Here is a 23,774-nt window from a genome sequence, read left to right as displayed (position 1 = left end):
TTATACTCCACCCTGTCTATTACCACTGCCACCAGGGTCCTGGAGTCTCCTGTCATACTCAGGAAGATGTGATTTTTTTTTTTTTTTCAAAACTTCATTGAGAAAGTGCCAACTCTGCAGCAGAAACAATAAGGAAGCCAAGCATTACCATTTTACTCCTCCACTCCTTAATGTGTTAACCCGGAGGAGGAGGCTTAGAGGACTGGGGCCTTTAAAAATTGATGGACTGGAAATCAGGACACAAGGGGACTGACTACCCATCTCTCAGGCCCCGCTTCTCGAATTTTCCTCAACCAGCAATGAGGGTGTTCACTGCACTGGCCAAATACTAGTAGAGCTATGATCATTTTTTATTAATCACCAAATCTAATGGTCAAAAGTGCCACAAGTACAATCCCCTGTGTCTTTCCCACCCAATACACTAGCACGACTCCCTGGCTTCCCCTGCTGTGCTGACAGCTGACTTACTGGGCCAGTTGGTTCTCACTCATCTTGTGCTTTCTCTCCCCATTTCCCCATCCTTCTCTTGCTTTTCAGTGGCTGCTTCAACTCCCAACTCCACTGCTGGTGCGGCCATGAACTCTTTGACCTCTCTCGGGACTCTGCAAGGACTGGCGGGAGCCACAGTTGGACTGAATAATATTAATGCACTCGCAGGTACCATAAACAGTGAGTATTTGCTGCTCTGGTGGACAGCCTTCCCCCAAATTCTCCACAGAAAACGGTCAGCCAGAGTGACCTAAAAAGGATATGTAACAGGGAGAACTAATACTTGGGATGGAGGAGCGCATGCTTTGATAGGCAGACGCTGTCTAGGTTCATTTTGCCTCAAAACACCCAACCCCTCATCACCCCCAGTCTCCTCTAATATGCAGTGTGTGCATATCCATCCATACGTTTCTGGGGTTGGCAGACATTTGTAGGTTTCGAGGGTTTGGTTGGGTTTGGGATTTGTTCTGTTCTTCTGAGAGGCAGTGTGCTAATAATAGAAAAATTGATGGACCAGAAATCAGGACGCACGGGTCCCGCTCCGAATCTGGTCGCAATTACTTGCAGGATCTTAGGCAAATCACTGCCCTGCTCTGAGCTTCATTTTCCCATTTGACAATTGAAAGTTCTGGATCAGGTGACCGTAAAGGTGCCCTCCAGCTCTAAAACCCAAAGATTCATGCCAGTTATAGAGAGGGGAAGCAGGCCCTTGGAACGAAGAAATCCAGCTGAGCAGAGAGGAGCCGCTGCATACGAACGTGGTCTGGAGTCTTTATTAAGCCTCATGGGCTGGGTTACTGAGCAATGCAGCTCTGAAGGGCTGCTGTTCTTCCCCCACAGGTTGAGGCAGACTCTTACAGAATCACAGTTCTGAAACAGAGACTCACCCAAGAACTCTAGTCTCTGCTATGTAGCTTATCTACTCTGGCACTTTAGACCTGGGAGCACAGTACCCAGCCAGCAGATAAGCACATTGCAGGCTCATGCTTGGCGTTGGCTCCTGCACTGGGGAACAGCCCTGAGCCCACAGAGGCACCTTGTTTGTCTTTCCCTCAGTCTGGTCCCCCCTGGGTGCCTGAGAGCAGCCATGCCCAGCAGTTCCGTGACAGCCCATAGATCCTGATTTGGGGGTCTAGTTACCCACCATGTAGCCCAAGCAGAAAGTTGCCCTGTTTTAAGCCATGATTCAATAAGTGAACTGTTTTTAAAGGGTGATCGGGCAGTACAATTTTGTTAAAAAGGCAAAAAATAAAAATCCCAGTCAGTCTATACTTTCAAAGCTGAAAAAGAATACCCTGCAATTTATTTGGCGGAACCCAGAATTCATCCAAATGAAGGTTGTTATAATCCTGGTAAGAAAATTAATCATATATTTAGAGGTAGGAAATATTCAGGTTTTATTAAATCATTTTACTCAGATGCTCTGGGAAAGACAAACAAACATGAACTGAGTTTTATCTGACCAGAGGCCAAAAATAGAAGAAATGAGAAACCTGTTTCCTTCCAGATATGATGGCTCTCGATGAGCAAATAGTGTATAAAGTGGTAACCGTGCGGCAGCACAACATTTTATTCCAGTAAAGCTGCCTCCAGTGCCCCGTCAGGAGCCCTCATTGCCTTGACTCCTGTTTCTGACCTTGTTCTGCAGACGCTCCAGCCCACTTGTCCTTGCCCTCGGTTGCAGGTGTGTGTTTGCACACAGCCCTTCATGCTGCTTCTCTTGCCCCAGGACCTAGTTCCCCTAAAACAAGGACTTTGATTTGATCGCCTGCCTGTCCTTGGTCTGCAAAGTAACAGGCCAGTGGGAGTGGCTGTCCTCCTCAGCACGTGCTCATGATACTGTGTCGTCCTCCCATCCGTGCGTCTGCCTCTCTCCATCCTGTTGTGTTGTACCTGCTGGTGTTCCCCATCATTATCAGGGGCTAGAGAGGGACTCTGTCGAATGGCAGAGAATCTATGACTAGGTCTTGTGTGGGATCTGTGTTGTACAAATTTTGCTTCTGGCAAGGACAACAGGCTTCAGTTGTGTTTTTAATTATTTGCCATTGGGTTAACATCAGTGTGTGTAGTTCATGGGAAATGAAGAATGTGTCTAGTTTCAAACAACCCCTACCAGAAAGGATGAACCAGGAGAATGTTTAATTAAACCAAAAATCATGATAAAACAAAAATACGTTCTTTCTGATTTGGGGAATGTTACTAGTGCAGAACTATTGAACAATCCCAACAATGGCTGGGAGCTAGTATTTCTTGTCTCAAATACAAAGAGAAAATCTTCTAATATACACAGAGTGTCCCCTTTCAGACCATTCTCCCTCAACAGATAGTATGATGCCACCTGTCCTACCGAATAATTCTCAAAGAAGGTAGTCAAGAAACAGCTACCTGGACAGAGGCAGCTTCTAAAATAGTTGGCCTCAGCTTCTCTATCAAAGAGCCAACTCTTTTCCATGGACAAAGGAGCCAAGAAGAAGGTAGATGGAATCCAGTTAGTTCCCAAACTCATCTTAGTGTAAATTTTACCCTCTTCCCTGCCAGAGGCCTTTCACCTCCCCCTTAAGTAAAGTCTTGGTTAGTAAACGAGTAGCTAAATTGAACTGAGTTTGATCTCCTTTTCCTTCCTTTATGCACTCATGAATGGAGGGGTGGGAAAATAGTACAGTACAGTAAAGCTACGAGCCGAAATTGTCCAGAACAGAAGTGAGGAGTGTGGGTGATTCACTAACTGGACTCACTTGTGTATTATTTGAGGATTCTCCAAGCATGTTTTGTATATTCATATTTAAACTAAGATGAAAATCTTTTTGCACATATGTCCACCCAAGAATCTGTATCTGGTTTTGTGTTTTAAAATGTATGTTTCCTTTTTTTAAAATGGCATTAAGCCTTCCCAATGGCTTATCCATATAGTGCTTAAAATTATGATGGTCTCATATAACCAGCCACAAACGCCTAGTGAATAGTGTTTATGGAAATATTTTTTTAAAGGAGAGGAAAGAGAAGATGCTTTGGGCATATTATTATTATTGTGGCTTGTCACCTTTTATTTGCATTGTGAAATGACTTTTAATCTGTATCATTGGAATATACAAAGATATATGTAGTTAGGTACATACCTAAGCACATACAACCTCACATACACTTGTGACCATATTAACACAAGCAAACATATGAGTGCCACTAACTGTGCATATCACAGTCATCTACCCTGGTTCTAGATACTTTATACTTAAGTTCTCATTACCAGCTCACAGCTTAGAAGGCTATGCTTCAGCTACACCAAGGAGGCTTACCTCAGTACACAGACTTCAGGTCTATGTTAATACATCCCTCACTTTTGCTCTATTTTTGTTTGATATAAAACTTGTCAGAGTGGCTTGAAAATAACCATGGTTTGCATATGGTGCTCTGCCTCTGATCCTCCATTTCAGAGCCACCTTCATAGCGGCCACAAAAAAAATGTTCATGCTCCTATTTATGGTGGGTCCTCTCTCATTTTCACAGATTTTCTCCGTCATCTCACCGTTCCTTAGGTCTCCATCAGGTGAGAACCTTGGAGAGCAGTTGAGTTTAAAGTACTTAGTAGTTAAGATACACACTAACTTTATTGACAGACCATTTGCAAAGCCTTTCCTTGGTGGAGCTTGCCACACCTGTCATTCTGCCCCAGCCTTCGCATCCAAGTGCCTTTCATGGGAACCAGATTAAATGGGATGAAATGACCGATCCATTTGGCCTTTTCAAAGAAAAGCCCTATTCTTCACGGGTAAAAGCATTTTATTCAACTTAACCTTCTTCCAACCTGTTTCTGCTGTCCAAGTCTTTAGATGTAATCAGATCCCAGCAGCTAAATTGACCAGTGTTATCTTTGATATGACTATTTAATATAGAATAACATTAGATAACTCATAGGAACAACTCTGAGAGGTTGAAATCTTCCTTTGATGGTCCTTCAAATTCTACTAGGTAATCAGTTACCTACTCTACCTTGGGTTTTGGCAAATACAACAGAATTTCCCAGTTTTTATTTTAAATATTCTCAATGCATTTGTATTCGTTAGAATTTTTATCCCTATTTTTTGTTCAAAAGGATGGTTATACCATGGAGGGAAGCTGGAGAGGCCCTGACTAGTCCTCTCTTTGGCATCAACACCCCTTTTACTTGTGCCTCTTCTGCTACCTCCCTCCCCACCCCGGCAGGTGAGGCCACTCCTCACTGTCTCCCACCCACATGGAATTGGCTGAAGTAAGCAGAAACCTTCAAAAAGCAAATTTGCCCTGAGGTCAAGTCCAGAAACACAGCCCACCACTGTGGAGTGTGGGCAGGCAGAGTGTGAGGAGGTGGCTGAAAGGTCAGTGGCTGGAGCTACAAGCCACACAAGGACTCTAGTCCTGAAACACTGCCCAGTCAGTCTTTCAGGAGCATGAAGTGCATGCTGCTTCTGTGTTTCAGAAGGGGGAAATGGCAAAAGGAAGAAAGAGGTAGAAGATAATTCACCTGACCTGGACAGCAACAAGGGCCTGTCCCAGACAGGAAGGGAGGCAGGGGCACCAGGGACTGTCAATTAAATCCCACCTGTGTGTCTAGAAGCCGTGTCGCAAAGACTACAAATCACGCCCGGGAAGGCACTCCTACACGGTGATACATGGGAGGCCTGAGAGCCCTGGGTCCCTGAGCAGGCAAGGCACCATGGACGTGTAGTGCTTTCAACCATCCCATGGATGTCAGGGGAACTCGGAGACATTCTTTGTAGTGGAGCTTCTTTCTGCAGCCCCTATTTGTCAGGCCGCTGTGTTCCACCCAGCTCTGTAGGCCGTGATGCTCACCTAGAACCGTACACCTTGGGTGTAAGTGGAGTGGCAAGTGGCTGTTCCCTCCTCCTAGAATTTCTTCCCACACACACAGGAGCTTGACTTCCTGGAGGGCTTAGCCCATGACATGCCCATCTGTATCTCTACCGCCGATTTGCAGCCTGACAAAAATGGAACCAGCAGCGCTTACCAGCTGTGTGCGGCTCTGCTCAAATTATTTTACAGCTTCCTCTCACCTCTCAGAAAAGCAACACTGATGTTTCTTTGCATTCACACAAATATTGGCAGGTGAGGATGAAATAAGACCAAAGAGGAAGCGAGAAATTACTCCCCAACCCTTGAGCAGCCATAGGAATAACAGGGATAGAGAAGACAAGAGGCAGTGAGGTACATGTGATTAGTTGTTGTCTGAGTGACTGTTTAATTAAGAGGACAAACTATTTCCAAGCTCTTAGCACTAATTTGCATGACCAAAAAAGAAAAAAAAAAAAGATAGAGAATAAACTCCTTCATAAGAAGAAATTGAAAGCAGAGTGAGCAGGACCACTGCTGGCCACAGCTTTTTAGCTTTATTTACATTCCACATCTGCTTGATTTCCTTTTCAGTAGGCTTGTTCCATTCTCATTTCTTTCCGGCTCTCCTGGCCACTCCACCCACCCCAGTCCTGTCTGTACTTGGTGACATCACCCAGGGCCCAGTTCTGTCTCCTCAAGCCTTCAGAAAGAATACCAGACCTGAGGCACTATGAGATTCCTCTGCTGTAAAGCGATGGTCTGATTCATATCTTGCATGTAGTTCTTTCATTGAAGAGATGAAGTTGAAAAAATAACCAACTCGTGTGGAGTAAGGAGAACATTCCCCACCTCTGCTTTCCGGGGGTGGCAGGGAAAACTTCTGACGGGAGTGTCGAGGTGATGCTGGCCTTGGATCTCTCTATATAATTTCTAAGCATCCTCATCATAGTTCTTTGTTCTCACTGGACTTCTTACCAACTTTTTTCACAGTCATCTTTGCTGTTTCATAGCTTTAATCAATAGCCCTAATTCCTTTAAGGTTTTCATTGTTTTCAGTGAGTTCTTCCCAGAAACAGATCCTTAAAAAAAAAAAAAAAAAAAAAGTATTAATCATAAAAGAAACTAGAGGCAATTATGATGTCACCTCTTCCATTTTTTGAGTTCATATGAAAGTTAACACTCTATAAAGTCTTGCTTGTTTTGACTCAGTATTCAGGGAAAATATGACACAGTCAGCAACCATAATAGAGCAAAAGAGCAGCCAGGATACAAGGAGAAAAAATGAAAAAGTGTGCTGGCCAACCTCCAGTTCCCATCAGTGACTAGCCAAGACCCAGCCTGCGGACACGGTGCCACTTCAGTTGACTGAAAAACGTGACACAGAAGCTCTTTTCCTTGGCAGAAGCCCCAGTTACATGGGCACTGACTCATATTCGTGTGTGCATATGTCTGTCTGTCTGTGTGCTGCTAAAAACAAATAGCCCCATTCCATGTCTCGCCTCTCATACTGGAATAAGCATCTTCAGTTTCTGCAGTTAGGGGAGGGTCCACACTCTTTCCTGTGCCTTAATTCTTCATCAGCCAGGATATTTCTATGCTCCTACTCCTGACCACTCTCTCCTGCTGTTCAGGAAAGTCAGTTAACAGAACTGCCAACCCACTGGTTTACAGAGCTTGTCTTCTGTGCCACTTCCTCACCAGACAGCTTACAGGAGAAAAGTTGTATTTCTTCCTTTCCTCCTCAACCTCCTGGTCCTCAAAGAGCACAGTAAATGGATTTAAGTGTACAGATATTTCAGGTCTCTGCCAGTAATGTTTTTTATCTGCTTCTAAGCTCTAAGAAGCAGAGGTTTTATTTCAAAAAGATAACCCCAGTACTTGCCAGTAGCACCCTGCATGGAATTAAGATGTGCTGTGTCACTGTAGCACCTCAGTGAAGGTTGATCACCGGCCTAGGGAGAGAGGGGCATCATTGCTCAGGGGGTTTTTTCGTTTCCTGTTGTTTGTTTGTTTGTGTTTTTACCGTTATTGTGAGCTATGACTTCATAGTTTCATTTTAATTTCATGTTGGTTTCGTTGGTGTGCTAGCTGCATGCACTTGCTGTTGTACTTGTGTCAAATGATTCTCTAACTTCCTTTGGAAAGCACTAATGAAAAGTGCTATTTCTCTTCTCTATTGTTGGGTTTTTTGTAAAGTTGCTCAAATGCTCTCAGGTATGGCGGCTCTGAATGGAGGACTTGGCGCCACGGGCTTGACGAATGGCACAGCGGGCACCATGGACGCCCTCACCCAGGCCTACTCAGGGATTCAGCAGTACGCAGCCGCGGCACTGCCCACTCTGTACAGCCAGAGCTTGCTGCAGCAGCAGAGCGCAGCGGGCAGCCAGAAGGAAGGTACGTGCCGCCCTCGGCCCAGGCCATGGCCTAGTGTGGCCAGCCCAATGGGCAGCATTCACCTTCACAGCATGTTTTCAAAGACACTAGACTGAGCCAATATCATAGAGAAGGCAATTGTTTTATTTCTGCTATTTGTGTCTTTTTTTTTTTTTTAAGAAACCTGACAAGCCTAAATCATTTGTTTTGATCTTCTTCATGTTCAGTCTTATATTTCTTTTATCTTTTGATTTAACTTCTCATCTACTTCTTAAGATGGATTTCTCACCCACTGTGTGTTTATACACAATTACTTAGTAGTTGCTGCCATCAAAAATTGCCAGGAACCCCCTCTCCCAAATCAGCATTACTTCCCCCCTTACTCGAAACTCTTCCGCAGTGGGCAGGATGAAGCGTTCCAGTCCTGTGGGTGGAGTATTGTCCAGCCAGTCCCAGGTTCTCAGCCACACATGCTCTTAGTAGGCGGTGGTTTCCAGGTTAATGATAAATCCACTATGGGATTGACTCTGTCTTTAATTGGGGATCTTCTGGGAAAGCAAAAAAGTGATTGATTACCTTGCTTCCCTGCCAATAAAGCAAAATAAATACCAGGAAGTTAAAGTTGAGAATAAATTAAAGCTAATTATAAAATAGTTAATGAGCTAGTTGAAAAATAGTAAGAGCTTGTCTCTTCTTCTTCCTTCCTTTTGGTTTCTTCTTCCTTAATTGAAGTTGCTTTAAAAGCAGAATCTTCAACATTGCATTTATTCACTTTCTGACTTGTTAAGAATCCTATATAATAAAACCCTAATATGCAAATCAACCAAACAGCAGAACGAATGACTGGTCGCTATGATGCGCCCTGACCACCAGGGGGCAGACGCTCAACACAGGAGCTTCCCCCTGGTGGTCAGTGCGCTCCCACAGGGGAACCTCTGCTCAGTCAGAAACCGGGCTCAAGGCTGGCGAGCGCAGTGGCGGTGGCGGGAGTCTCTCCCGCCTCTGCAGCAGTGCTAAGGAGCAACGAGCAGACAGGCGGTAAGGAGTGAGGGGTCCCGGACTGCCAGAGCGTGCAGTCCAGGCTGAGGGACCCCCTCTTCTAGTGCACGGATTTCGTGTACCAGGGTATTTAGATGGGAATAAGTATAGAATAGAGTAAGTATAGAATAAGAAGCTAGAATAGGAAAATATTGTTGAAGTTTTTAAAGTTTCTTTCCCTTCTCCTTTACCCTCACCCCATAATTCCAAACTGGTTTTGTCTAATTACTTCAACTTTAAACATGGCATTCTATTATAAAGAAATAGAATAGTTTTACTTTACAAAGTTGTGAATTTTAAAGGGGACACAGCTTTAAAGATACTCGTATGTAAAAAGTACGGGGGGTTCTTTTTATTATAAATAACAGATTGTTTAAAATAAAAGATTTGTGAAAATCTAAGTTACTTTTCATTATTTCAACTTTCTCTTTACTCCTAGTTGTGGCTATTGTAGATTTTTTAACACACAGCTGTTCAGACAACTATTTCCCCCAGGTGTGTGGAGATGCTATGTCATAAATACACAACTTCACAGAGAAAAACTAGTTTTGAGGTCCCTTTGTCTGGATTCTGACTACAATGGTGACAAATAAGGGCAGCAGGAGGTCCTGTAAGGTAATGACTTCCTCAGAAGAGACCGTGAAAGCCAGTCCCCCCACTGGCGTTGCAGTTACCCCTCCATTACCCAGCAGCATCTCTCAGTAAACTGTAGAGCCTACGTTGCTGGGAAAATGTCACCAGAAGACTCAAAACTTCGTGGGTTAAGGATAAAGTCTGGGCCCTGAAATAACATCTCCTCCACTGCTTTACCCCAACCCTGCCCTAAATTTAGTCCCTACCTTGAGTTGTCAGGATTGCTTGTACAGTAACAAACCCTCTGGGATTAATGTAAAATAGTTCAAAATGATGATTGCCAAATGCAGATTACATATATTTAGGTATTTAGGATACCAGTGGCATGGTGTAGGGTTTTCTATTTTTTTGTTGATGGTGTTTTCTGTACAGTTATTTTTAATCACGTCTCATCTTTTCATACCTTCTGATCATCCTCTCCTCTTCTCTCCTAGCTAACATGAGCTCAAGAAATATAAACCATCTTAATATTAGTTTAACTAAAATATAATGCAAAAGGCAAGTTATAATGGGAAGTAAAAAATCTCATTACATGGAGTTTTAGATTTGCTACTACATGGTTCTTTCCTTTTTTCGGGAGAGTTGAAAGTCAGCTGGATGTTTAGTCATGTGTGCTCTGGTGCATGTTAGCCCACAGGAACACATGTACAGCATATGGTTTAAAATCTTCTGAAGGGTTATGGCATCCCTCTTGATCTAAATCCAGCAAAGCTGACCACCTTTCCCGCCTAAATACCCTCTGGCCTCTTTCACACCTTCCCAAGCTTGCAGGAGGCAAATCACACACACACACGTGGAAAGAGCTTCTGACACCCAACAGGAAGCCAGTGGTCTGATAGAAACCCCCAGTGCTTTATATAAGTCCCTGTGAGAACCACAAACATGAATAACAACCAGCTGAGAGCAACAGTATAACACAGAGATCTCTAACAAGTTAAAATAACGAGTTCTAGGAGAAACCTGAGGAATGTGGGATTTGTCAGCTGGCTTTTACTAAGGGAGAAGTAAAGAAGTGGTGAAACACTCAAAAAAAATCTTTTGTTATTTACCATTGGCATCTATGGCAGTAGCCACCTTTCTTGCACACAAGAGAGGTTTTCCTTTTTGTCACCTTTTTTTATTATTATTATTTTTAGTGTTAACAATGTTGGTGGGAAAAAATGGGGGGGGGGGTGTCTATGGTGGCACTTTTGAGAAAGTGATGACTAAAAGGACAAGCCTCCTTGGGTTGACCTGTCTTCATTTTTTTCTTGGGCCCCTATCTGGCAGGAAGGGACACATTCAGACTGTAGTGCAGTCTTGCATGCCAGGATTGTCCAGGCATGGACAGTAAATTTGCACTTTGCTCCCCAAGCTTCAGGAGGTGAGATGACCTCACAATTCCGATTAGGTACCATTAATCCTCATTTGTGAGTTTGGGTCTTTTATTTGAAAGGAACATCCAGATTTGCCCATCTGTACACTGCAAAGGGTGGTTGTGGCATAGTACATTCAGAACATCCTTTTCCAGTGTTTTGGTTTTATATCTATTCACAGTTTGCATTTTTTAGGAGTTTTCTTAACCCAGGAAACATTTGGGGATCAAAGCCTGCAACTGTGTCCCTTTAAACCCAGACTGCCTCCTTTGCACTTGATGGGATATGTCCCTGGAAATGGGAGTGATGTAGCAAGGTAAACTGGTCACACTGACACTTAAGGAAGGAAGAAGTTCTCGTGTCCAGCTTCAGAAATTTGCTTCAAGAAGTTTTCCAATGAAAATCCCATTTGTTAGAACACCTTCTTTATGAATTTTTTTGTAGGAAGAAACTGGTTTAACTTTTCTTTGCAAAGATATTCATTCCTTTTATTTGTACAAAGTTCTTTACCCCACTTATATTTCTTTGACTCATTTCCATGGACTCCCTCCCCCACTGCAGCTTATCCCCTGGGCTTCTCAGTGGGGCCACCAGTCCTGGGTCCTCTCCTGGGAATGCCAGTTAAGGTTCCATGAACCAACTGCAGAGGTTACTTCACCAATTTTATGAACTCCCTTCCCTCCCAGACACCATGACGAGAGGCATCCCATTTGGGGTCTCTCCAGACCCTCTGGGAAAGAATGTGCAACTAGCCACAGCACCCTTTGAGCTGGAAAGCATTCTTGCCTGTTATATATTAGAAGATACATCACGTCATTTGGATTCTCTCCTTTCTCCTTTTTTGCTTTTAGCCTTCAGATAGTTTTTGTGTAGGCAGCTAGAGAGGTGGGAGAACGAAATGGAAAGAACTTAGGAGAGCTTATCTCTCCAGCCAGTGCAGCTCACATCTTCCTCAGGCTGCCCTTGTTTCTTGTATTTCTAGGAAGTGATAGTTGAGAGTGAAGGGCCTGGCTTAGCTTAGTCTTTGACTCACTGCTGCAATTCATGCATTCATTTCCAAGGCTAATTCCCAGTGGTGTAATTCCTATCACAGTTGTGAAACTCTAGCTACCTATTTTTCCCTGCCTTGACTCATTGCCAGTCATTTCTAATAAAGATGATTATTAGACTGTGTGTTAAGAGATTTGGCAAATCAAAACTGGATGGATAATTAGGTAAATGATCGAGAAATCCAAGCAGCATTACTGCTATATCCATTATTCTCAATTGCAATTTGCTTAGCATGCACAGGACACTCTCTCCCCAGAGAGACACAATATCCATAGAGCCCAACAGGGCCACCCAGGCAAAACCCGTGCCTGCGTTCTCCTCCCCCACTCTCTCCATGTCTGCCACCTTCACCCTGTGAAGGGACTGAAATATTGCTCATGTGCAGTAAGCAGATGTGACCCACAGAAAATTATCAGTGAAAAAGAAGCTATTCATAACCAGCATTTCTGAGGAAATGATGAAAAGCTGGAGGATGTCTGCTTTCCTAAAAGACACATCAGCACATGCTATTTGACCCATCCATTCCGTCCTCTTTCAGTATGAGGGAAAGCGAATGCTTAGCCTGCCTGTTATTAAGGCACTCCTAAGAGGAGGCTGTGGGAACTAAGAAGCGAAGAATACCTTACTCTGATTTTTGTTTCCTCTTTAGGTCCAGAGGGTGCAAACCTCTTTATTTACCACCTTCCACAGGAGTTTGGAGACCAGGACATTCTGCAGATGTTCATGCCTTTTGGAAATGTTATCTCTGCTAAAGTCTTCATTGACAAACAGACCAATCTGAGCAAGTGCTTTGGTATGCAAAAGAAGCCAAGCTAGACTATTACAGCACACCCCCAAGTGAGGAGTCATGGGAAGGAAGGTGTAAATGGCAAATATTGTAGAAGTCAGGATAGGGCCTTGTGGTGGTGTTTTCTGGGTCTCTGAATCCATGTAAGCAGAGTTGGAAAAGTTGGTTCATGAGAGAGAGAGAGAGAGAGGGAGAGAGAGAAGGAAGAAAGGGCTGTAGAAAAAGGAAGGAACTAGTAAATTAAACCAAATGCCCATACCTTAGGTAATGTTGTATACTATACTATTGATGTATCTTGCTACATATGTCTACTGGTTGGTCATTGTAGAGCAACAGCAGTTTCTTTAAACCTCATAGACTGAACACAAACTCTGCCCAGTGGGAATACGTCAATGACTTGCAGTTTAGGCTGTCCTGGTACAAAATGGCACCATGGCCACTTTACTACTAGTTCCTTACCCTGCCAGGTGCAATGTAACTGAGCCACTGTGACTGGGGCCTACTGTTCTGCATCTCAGTACACTGCACCCAAGTGCACACGTCATCCCAGGAGGCGAGTGCTCCAGCCACCCGCCACGTGCGGCTCCAGCAGCACAGGGGTGGCTGGCTGACGTAGCTCGTGGTCACAGAAAGCACCGTGTTGTGCTGGGTTAAAGAGCCAGAAGTCGGGATGCCGGGATCTGCAGACACTGCCTGGGTGGAAGCAGAGCATGCAGGTGCGGGCATTGAGGACATGGGGAAACTCAGCTCCTTGGCGGCTGGCTGGCATGCCCTCCTTCCTCAGGCAGCCCACTCTGCCTCCCCAGGCGGTTTTTGCCCCGAGAGAGTAAGGCACTAATGTTTTACACCAGGAGGAGAGCACTCATTACATTATTGCTTGTTTTCTTTTTTTCAAATCCTTGTAGTCCCCAAAGTAGTTAGAGGCCAGAATGTTCAGTCTATATTACTCACGTGAGAAGTTCTGGCCCAGTTTGAGAAAGAACATTAGCTTGAGTCACCCCTCCAGTTTACTAATTCATGTTGGTAGTAGGTATTAACAGGAACATAAAATAAAGTAGAATAACCTATGGGCCAGAGGAAATACAAATAAAATGGTATGGTATAAAGAAAAACTTCAAAGGTCAGGGGTTCTCAGACAGCCAAAACTCAAACTTAGTATCTGGCTAACTAGTAACGGGCAACCAGAATGCTTTGGCTTCTACATCCCCATTATCATAACATCTTTCTAATCTCTGTGCTACTTCCCAGAAAGGTCTGAAGCTTCTGTTGTTAGGGGAATTAGTATGTCAACCACTTAAGTCAGTTTTTACCCAAGTGGAAGGCTGTCAGCCTGAACCCATTACACCACTGCTGCCGCGCAGGTGTGTGAACCCCTGTGATGGTGCAGGAGACCGGGAAATGGAAGTGAGTTGTTACAAAGGGTGAGTTTCAGAATGAGCTTACCTTTGGGAGCTTCCCTGCACAGGTTTGAGCCAGACTTTTAGATTCCTCTTCGCCAAACAATATCCTGGGTTTATCTGGAGATGGGAAAGGGATTGAGCTTCGTGGTTTGATTTTGAGAAAATACTTACTGCTTTTAAAAGAGCTTATATCACAGCCCACAAGCTACTTAATCAGTGTGTTCATAATAATGCAAGTTATAGTTATGAGTATCAGCAGACAGTTGTATTAGTATAACGGACGGTGTTTTCAATTTTTATTAAAAGACATGGCATCCCATACCGAGGTTTCTCGGTGGGTCAGTTTAATTTCTTGAGGAACCAGGTTTGCTAGTCATAAGGTAGGACCCTATTTTTCATTCTAACCTCTTGGCAAGGTTTTATTATCCATTTCACCCTTGACCCATTCCCATTCTTTAATCATCTTGCTACTTCTGGATGAAAACTCAAGGAGAAAGTCTGAGCAATTGTCTTAGATTCAAGACTACATTTATTGGGAATTCGATTTCAAAAAGTGTAAATCACCATTTTGCAATATAGCCTGCCTATGAGAAACCTACTCATGTTTGTCAGCTAAGAACTCTGCTCAAGATATATTTATGTCCTTTTTTTCCTCCTCTAGTTTATGAAGGAATTTTCTCTTCAACTTTAAACTTTAATAGTAGGTATATGGAGAAGCTTAATGTAGAACCATCTGAACAGCTGATGTTCAGAACCGAAATGCAATTAGTATGAGAGCTTCCTTTCACTACCAAAAGTAAGTAGGGACTATACAGGCTCAACACTTTCACATAGGCATTAACTAAAAAAACCTTTGGGGCACTACCACACCTGCCCTCTCCCACCCCCTGGTGCTAGAACAAACTGTATGATCAGAATTGTTTCTTAATTTTTACAGAGCATCATCAGTTTTTCAAAAGCATGCCCTTCCTCTTTTTTTGGCGGTGAGTGTTGAAACAGAGGATACTGGGAACTCTGTTAGGACGGTTGTTAAGCCCCGAGCTGAACTGTTTAGACTGTTTATTCTCCAAGACTCCTGGGAATGCAAGGGCAGCAATTTCCATTCTGTTGAATTCAGTGGAGCTTTGAAAATGGAAGTTAAGACAAGGAGAAAGGCCCAGCATTTCCCCTGGTTGCCTAGGTGCCTCTCAGTAATAATTCCACAATGTTGAAAATCAAGTATAAGTTACTCTAGAGTTAATTCATTGAACCCATCCTATAGCCAAACACGTGTAGGCTCTGTGACATGGATGAACTAGAATGAAAGCTGGCTGTGGTGTCTGGCAGCACACCCTGTTAGCAGCCTTTCCCTTAATTATCCTCTGGCTCTGCCTGGTTGGGTCCTGTGAGCCTCTGGGCCCTCTCAGGCCTGCATATGTATACCACCTCTTATCTGAGCAGCACTTACTCACATTCCTGGGGTTCTTGCAGAAGGATTCCAAGGGACTTTAAACACAAGTGGTTTTGACTGAAATCAGTAAGCAAAGACTAAATTTACTCAAACATCTGAGTTGGAGATTAGCTTTCTGCAGAGGGGTTTTCTCATCAAACCCAATTACCCATCCAGCTCGCTTTCTCACTGCTTTTCAGTGGCAATTTCCAATGTTGCCCCTAAAACATGCCCTGTTCACCATGGGATTCGCCCATGTAACTCACCAATTGCAGTTACACTGTCCAGGGGGCCCTGACCCCCTTCTCTAGGCACCGCCTCTCCATCTTGATTTCTGCCTTCCTTCCCCTTCTGTTTTCCAGGTTTTGTTAGCTACGACAATCCAGTGTCTGCGCAAGCTGCTATCCAGGCTATGAATGGCTTTCAGATTGGCATGAAACGCTTGAAGGTCCAGCTGAAGCGCTCCAAAAATGACAGCAAACCTTACTGATCCTAACCCCAGAGGCTCCCTGCTCTTATTTTAGCTTTCTTAGGGTAAGTCCCACGAGCCAGCCTGTTCTCACAGGAAAGGCAGAGGAGGACCACATTGCCAACTTTTACCAAGAGAGATGGTTATTTTTACAATAAGGCCTCCATCTCCCCCTCCCACCCCCAACCCAGTTCGCCATATTTAAACTTGGGCTACCTTGTTTCTATGAGTAAACTCCTCCAGTTGTGCCACTGTATTCTCCTTTGTTTTGCGATTTGAATCTCCTTTTTTTTTTTTTACTTTTTTTTTTTTTTTTTTGCTTTTTTGAAGGAAAACATACATACACAAATAAATCACAACTCGATCATTTAAAAGGCAAACAAAGGCTGATGTGCAATTCTAACTCAGAGACGCCCTGGTGCCCTGAGAGCACTGCCTGGAGAATTCACCCCCTCCTGTCCTGTTAACCCTAGGAGGGCACCAGCTGTTTAGAGGTCAAGGTGGTGGCTTAGAGCAAGAGAAAAGCCAGGAGAAGCACTTAAAACAATACAAACGTCTTTCCACTACATTTGGTTTGTTTTAATAAGTAGGAATTTATTTTAGGGTTCAAAGAAATATGACATTTATTGGTCAGGTTATTACACTGGTTGTCTATTTTGTTATTGTTTTATTTTCGTTTTAGAAAGGATTAATGTAAAAAAGATTTAGAGATCTGTTTCTTAAAGCTACAGGGTTTAAAAATAAAATAACAATGAATGAAAATACTTGATGTTTCTTGAAAGATAAATTTAATAATAAATAATACATAAATAATACATAAATAAAAAAGAAAGCCACAGGCCTGTAAATTTTATTTGTAAAAAAAGCATTTCTATTTTTGTACAAAATTTTTACTGCCTCAGAAATAATGGAAGTTATTTATTGCCTATTGTTAACTTATTGGGTACCTAAAGAGCAGTTCTCTGTGCTAGTTAGAGCCTTTTGAAGTAGTCTCTAAAGGAATCGTTCTAGGAATGGGCTTTTTTTCACCGTTGAACCCTAGGCCTAAAGTTCATGCTTTATCCTCTTGTTGTTTGTATCTGTCTGATTATTTTGTTTGTAACTTCCATTATCTAGTTTACAGTTCAGTTGTCTGACTTTCCCCTTATGTTACATTTGTTGAAACTGGATCCTCCCCGTCCCTTGCCAGCCCCTCACCCCAAAACACTCGGAATCCATCCCCTCTCCCTCTCCAGATGGATTCTCTTGGGGTTCCATTGTGCTGTGATAAAGATTGTAAGAAATGCAAATTATGTGGATGGCTAGTAGACTCCCTAATGACCTAAGATTTGCATTAGTTTTTCTCCTGCACCCTTAAGAGTGATTTTGTTGCTGCTGCGTAGACTCTGTGTAACTTTTTCCTCTCCCTTGTTTTCTCCCTAGACATCTTCATGCCTGTTAGTTCACCGTTTGCCTAGCATGTCCCTGTGGCGTCTCAAAAAAAAGTTTCATCGTCCCGTCATTGTTTCTGATGTCTTTCTGACCTCACATCATATTTGGTTCTCCTACTGACCTTTGATCTAGTTTGACCTTTGAAATTTGCATGTGACCTCATCTAGCTATGAATTCTGGGAAGTCAATGTGAAAAACATTGCTGCATTCATGCAAGACTGAAATTTATTATTAGAAAAAATAATTATAGAAAAAAACCTGTGGCAAAATGTTTTTCTTATTTTTTTTTTCTTTTCATAAAACAGACTTGAAAGTATTATACAGGGATTGGCATTCTTCCCGGTCACTGGTAACAATAGCAATATGTGTCCAGGGACACAGAATGTTGGTTTCTAACAGACTACTTCCAAAAACAGTTTGAGAAAAAAACTGTCTGATTTTAAGTCTCTAGAGGTCTGTAATAGTTTTTACATTTTTCAGGCAGTGTAAAGTTTTTTGATAAGGCCATTTTAGGTGGCTCACTTTCTCATTAAGATATATATATAGAACCACTTTTTGTAGATTAGTATAAGAAAAAATATTTACCCTGTTTTGGGGCAAATGCTACCTATTTGTGTCACCTTTTGCTGAACTGACTCACAGTTAGACAATCCATGGTTTAATGCACATGAAATTACCTATATTTTATACTGTTTCAATGTACAGGAGAAAGGTTACTGTAAACTGTGTTGCGTTGGTGCTTCTGTGAATTAAGTTGTGGTTTCATCATGAGTCTTATGGTCTTAATGTTCTTTGTTGATAAGACAAGTTTAGAATTGATTTACTTAAAAAAGAATTTCAAAAAAAAAAGTTGTTTGCTTAAAAAAAAAAAAATTCATGTGAGGGGGGAAAAAAAAAACTATTCCAGAATAAGTTTGTGTTGGCTTGTAAAGCATTGATGTCATTTTTTTTTATTATTGTGGACTATTTAGATGTGTTTGTGTTCAGCAAAATGTGATTTTTTTTTTCTTTTAAAGAAAAAAAGTGAAAATATATAGTGCCAAATTCCAAAGGTACTTCCTTCCTAGAGCTTCAGTGTGTTTCTTGTGAGAAGTAATTTGATAACATGGGTATTTTATTATGTGTTTTGTATAAATCCCTAATATTTAAAAAACAAAAAACAGAAAAAAAAGAGGTTAAAAAGTTTGTTAACTTGCTATCCTGTGGTCTTGTTGCCTGAAATTGTTAATGTTTGTTATTTCTCTATGATGTTTTTTGTAAGACATTGTATAAGTGCCCATGTCTCACTTTTTTAACCACTCTGCACATCAATGCTGTGATGGCAACCTCACAATGTATTTTCTTCATAATATATGGAAACCTCTAAGGTGAGAAAGTTTTGAACTTTTAACCCTTTCTACCCAGAGCTATCTGGAATGTTGATAACTTTTATACTGTCATTTAGTTTGTTTTGGGGTGATTCTAATTTGGATTTTTTTTCCCCCTACATATATCTTCTCTGAGTTGTTTTTGTCTTTACTACTTTTTTATCCTTTGGTTGAGATCCAAAAGAAAAAAACTCCATAAGGCAAATCTGCAGGAAAAATATATATGTATTTTTAACCCTCTCTGCTTTTTCCCCCCTTCACCATTTTTTTTTTTTTTTTTTTTTTTTTTTACTTCTGATTATTTCTGGTCATTTTTTTAAAAAGAATTCTTAATGTGCTGCTAGAATTCCTTCTGCTTAAAAACAGTTTATTAAGTAAACCTGAGAGGGATGGTGGGTAGATTCGGTACCTAACTAAACCTTCAGTTCTGTATGCTATTGAGATCAGATGTAGTGGTACGTTCCAGTTAAGAATATTTTCATATACCTTCCAGATAAATGACATGGTAATGGGGTAGTTTTTTTGAGGTATTTTTGCTTTGTTTCCTAAATATTCCTAATTAATATTTCTAATCAGCCATTGTGCTGGGGATTTCTCTGACTCTGTGGATACCTCTGAATAAGCAAGGTGTCTGGAGTTAGTTGAGAGTCCTTTCCCCTTCATACATGTCTAATTTTTTAATTGAATGCATGCACTGACCATTTAAGTAAAACTCAGTTCTTTATCCCAGTTACTGACCAAATACCTAGCATCAGTTCCTGCTGCCACTTTTTAAAGTGCCATATTACTTTGACTTTTACTTCATGTAAACAGATCTCCTTGCTGTCCTGACAAATCCCAGTGTCCTCCCAGCAGCCCCAATACAAACTCCTGCTTTCCTGAAAGCAGGCCCTGGAAGCTTCTTTGTCTCTAATGGAGTTCAGAAACTGCTGGCTCCCTGCCCTTTCTCCTTTTCCCACTCACCACCCCACTTGGTTTAATCTGTGTGTGGATGTGATAGCCCGGGGATGGAAAGGACTAGCCTCTAATGCAAAAAAAAAAAAAGTTTTCTTCTTACGGCACGTGCACTTATAATGACATGATTTGTATTATCCTCACACGTGTTTACTACTGCTGGGGCCTTCCTTCATCCTTTGAGGGCTATTTTGTACTTCCTGCAGCAATCAGCTGAAACAAGAGTTATCACACACGCCTCTCTCACGTATAATATATGGTGGTGTGTAGATACATGCATAGGAACACAAGAGAACACCATCTGAACTTCTTAGATTCATTCTGAATCTCTTCATTTACCAATCTCTACAGAGATCTCAAAACCGTTTTTTCCCATTTCTTCACTGAAGCAAACTGCCCTCCCCCTGCCCGCCTCTCCTTTCACCCACCTGCACCTCCCCCAGAGGAACTGAGTGCAGTTGACAAGAGGCTCAGGGTGGGCACTTTAAGTTGAGTGTTTCTTATTTTGCAGGCAACCAAGACACACGGAGTGGGAAAGTCTATTCTTCCTGGGTTATTGGGGGTATTTTTGGCATGTTCCATTGTTAAGAAGATAACCCTCCTCAGAGACAAGTTGTTCTTTTAGTCACTTTATCTTTTAATAGCAAAAGGAAAAAGCTGCAAGGGTGCAAGGGCCTGTGCCAGAAGGAAAACACACAGCGAAACTGCTTTTTTAAAAATCAAGTGTAGAGAATAGTCATTTTTAAACTAAATTAGAGAATTGTGATCAAATGGCAGTCCTTAAGGCGGAACAAGTTCATCTTTCTTTCACCATAGGGGTTCTAGTTCTTTGGCTTGTGCTACTCTGGACTCATTTTACTGTTGTTTTTATTATTATCTTAAGTGCTAATTAACAAGAAGAAATAAAATTTTAAAAAAACCTGTAGTTTCATTACCTTTTTGAATAATGTCATACAAAAAATGTATTTGTGTTTTTTTGTGCTGTGAGAATTGTTTGTAGATTAATATTTTGTTTAGAATTACAAAATAGTTTTCAATATTGTCTGAGAAAAGCCAAAGTTAATGCAACCTAGTGGAAACTGTAAGACCATTGAGTATTGTTTGTTTTATTGATGCATTTGGATTTTGTTGTTTGATGGAATTTGAGCCAAAAAAAAAAAATGCAGGCTTTCCTATTTCTACAATTGATTGTACTTATTATGCATTTTGTACCAGTGGAACTTTTTATACTGGAGATTAAAAAAATGGAAAATTTTGTGGCTTACTCTAGTGGGCCCCTGACAATGACTGATTTCAAGTTTGATTTCTGGTTGATAGAAAGAAAGTCGGTTTTCTTTTGAGAATTAAAAACTTTGGCTTGATTTCTTTTTTCCCTTTGCTTATATCTAGAATTAGAATTTTGTCTTAAAATACAGCGGTAAGTTTCACTTTTTATTCTGTATTGTGCAGTTACACAATAAGGTAATTAGATTTAGAAGTACTCAGTCACTTTAAGTGGATAAATGTATTAGTTAAAACTTTAGGAGTTTGCTTTTTGCTGTTTAGATCAAAGTTTTTTCTGATTCTTCTGTCCTCATTGTGAACATAACCGTGTAGTTGAAACAAACTTATTTTTGTAACGTATGTTATTGTGTGATGCAGTTTTTTGCTTCTGTCTCCAATATTAAACCATTTTCCTAATACTTGTTTCTCTCTCTGCGTGTTGTATTGTTGGTGGTCATTATATGTTGGTGATACATCTACACACCTCACTGTTTCACGTATCTGTTTTTTTCTCTATGTTGTGTAAAAAGATACAGTCGATTCCACCTAAGTGAATATCTGATTTGGGGGAAGGAGAAACTGCACACCAGCCACCTCTGATTTATGTCCAATGGCCCATTTTAACCACTGCTTCCACGATTTACACTTATTTCTATGATTCACTTACATAACTGCCTACACATTTGCCAAGACCTTTTATGGTGTTCTGACCACAGTGGGAAATTTCACCTCTTCTATCCTCTTATGACCTCTCTCCCTCCTCTTTTCACTCCTCTCTCCCTCTATCATGGGTGTATGTATGCAGTTCTTTTTGTTGTTGTTCTTTTTCAGGGAAAGGAAAGGAGAGGGAGAGAGAGAAACAAGGATGAGAGGGAACCATTGATTGGCTGCCTCCTGCACGCCCCCTACTGGGGATTGAGCCTGCAACCCAGGCATGTACCCTGACCAGGAATCGAATCGTGACCTCCTAGGTCATAGTCGACGCTCAACCACTGAGCCACGCAGTCCGGGGTGTATGCAGTTTTTAACATTCATTTCAAACTGCTGTTGCTTTGTTGCATAACCTTAAGAAACTTCAGAAGAGAGGCAGTAGAACTTCTACCTACCCACAGGTCCAAAGGCATAACATTACAGCCATACGCATCTTAGAAACTAATGACATTTTTAAAAGAGCTGCGCTCTCGAGGGCAGAAAAAATAAACTTACTTGGTGAATAGAAGATGTGAAAATAGTTAAGTCTGTGTGTTGTTTCAACCGAGAGAGAGAGATTAAAAAAAGTAATTTAAATTATGTATTTTTAAGAGTTAATTGAATCCAGGAGCAACTTTAATCATTAAAACTAATAAGGAAAGAAATATATCCCAGTGCTCAAATGAAAGCTCTACTCAGTGGGTGGGATGGGAGGGGGAGGAGGTCAAGTTCCTCAAGCTTCAGTCTTCATAATCTATGGCCCATTTCCAAATAAAAGCCAAAAATGTCCTGTGCACCTGCACACTCCCTCCTGAATGAAGGAATGTTTTTTTTTAAAAAGCCTTGTCCCCTCACTATCACCCCAACCACAGTTATCAGAAAGAACTAAAGAACAAACTAGTCCTTGTATGCCCTTTAACTGAAGCCACAGGCCCTCTTCCCTTTTCTGCCCATCTCTCATGCTCAGGAATCTGATTGCTCTCCAAGTGCTCTTAAAAGATTCCATTGATGTGTGCTCCCTGTCTTAGCTTTCCCTCCAACTTCTCAGATGCACAAGCTCTGTCTGACTCTGGCCCCCAGCACCAGGCAGCCTTCCCCTGGCTGCCAATCAGATTCTCCGTGCAGGTGCCCAGACCTTTCACCTGGTTTCGGCAGCTCTGTGAGCCCTAGATTGTCTTTTCTAGTTGACTCAACAACCGAGGGGCTGGTAATGTGGAAGAAAAAAGGCTCTCTCCTCCATAGGCCAAACCCTCAGTGACTTCCAGCAGCTCCAAACCTGACACATGGGAGCTGACTTCCTGCCACTACTTCTATTGTAAATCTCATCTTAGCCTTCATCAGTTTGCCTCTGAAAACCCACAGCTTACATTAGTGATAAAAGATGGCTAAGGGTGTGGTTCTTTTTTTTTTTCCTTTTTTTTTGGGGGGGGGGTGGGGGTGTGAAGGAGGGGAGAAAGGGACTTAGGTAAAGAGGGTGAGCAAGTGTTTGTTTTTTAAATATGTAAGATATATATATATACATACATATATATATATGCATATATATACATATATATGTGTACATATATATGTATATATATATGCACCATTTAGCACAAGGCAAAATACTCATGCTAAGTAAAAGAAGGGAAAGACAAAGCCAGTTTTTTGTTCTGAAAAAACAACAAAAACAAAAATTCTCCAAAAGGGGCAAAAATGCTAGTTTCCTTAAGCACTCATGACTACTGCTGAAATTCATACTTATTTGATCCTGTAAAACACTGCTGCAGTGTTAGCAGGTGTGTGCACAGCCCACCTTGGGAAATGACAGAACTGCCAATGTTTACTTTGCTGGTGGAAGCCACATGTCTGCCCAGCCCACAGCAGTTATGAGCAGTCCATGGTCTGGGACTCTTAGCTGGCAGGCTAGGAAACACAGTGAACATAAATGTACTGTGAATCGTTCCTGATAAGTGAATAAAACATTGTGACCAAACAATCAGCTTATTCACTTATCAGGAATCGACTGTTCTGCTAATGCGCTGTTTCTGTTTTTCATCTCTGTTGTAGTTCACTATTTTTGCTGTGTTCTGTTTTCTCCTCTCATACTTGGGCAAAATCACTGGGAATATTATCTTCATATGACCATAAAAACGTTTCTATCGAGTGAAAATGATATCTTAACAAAATCTATGCACTTGCTATCAGGAACACAATACTGGATGTGTCTTATATATATT

At 41.7% G+C, this 23,774-nt stretch overlaps 1 protein-coding gene across 13 annotated transcripts in view; it reads left to right on the top strand.

Annotated features, from left to right (window-relative positions):
• CELF2 (CUGBP Elav-like family member 2) overlaps positions 1-21,284 on the top strand; it is a 559,496-nt gene extending 538,212 nt beyond the window's left edge. For 3 of the 13 annotated variants that reach the window (XM_080656732.1, XM_080656738.1, XM_080656737.1), the window contains 6 exons: positions 538-669; positions 2,138-2,173; positions 7,531-7,710; positions 12,415-12,558; positions 15,744-15,915; positions 17,273-21,284. In XM_080656732.1, coding sequence (XP_080512858.1) covers positions 538-669; positions 2,138-2,173; positions 7,531-7,710; positions 12,415-12,558; positions 15,744-15,871 — 620 coding nt within the window. In that variant the 3' untranslated portion in view covers positions 15,872-15,915; positions 17,273-21,284. Of the gene's footprint in view, positions 1-537; positions 670-2,137; positions 2,174-7,512; positions 7,711-12,414; positions 12,559-15,743; positions 15,916-17,272 lie in introns of all 13 variants that reach the window. The other 10 variants (XM_080656743.1, XM_080656741.1, XM_080656742.1 and 7 more) reach the window with 7 other exon arrangements.
• The last annotated feature ends 2,490 nt before the right edge of the window (positions 21,285-23,774 follow it).

This window comes from Plecotus auritus, assembly GCF_963455305.1.
Source record: "Plecotus auritus genome assembly, chromosome: 1".
NCBI classification, from domain to species: Eukaryota; Metazoa; Chordata; class Mammalia; order Chiroptera; family Vespertilionidae; genus Plecotus; species Plecotus auritus.
This window is presented reverse-complemented; position numbering and strand designations above follow the sequence as displayed.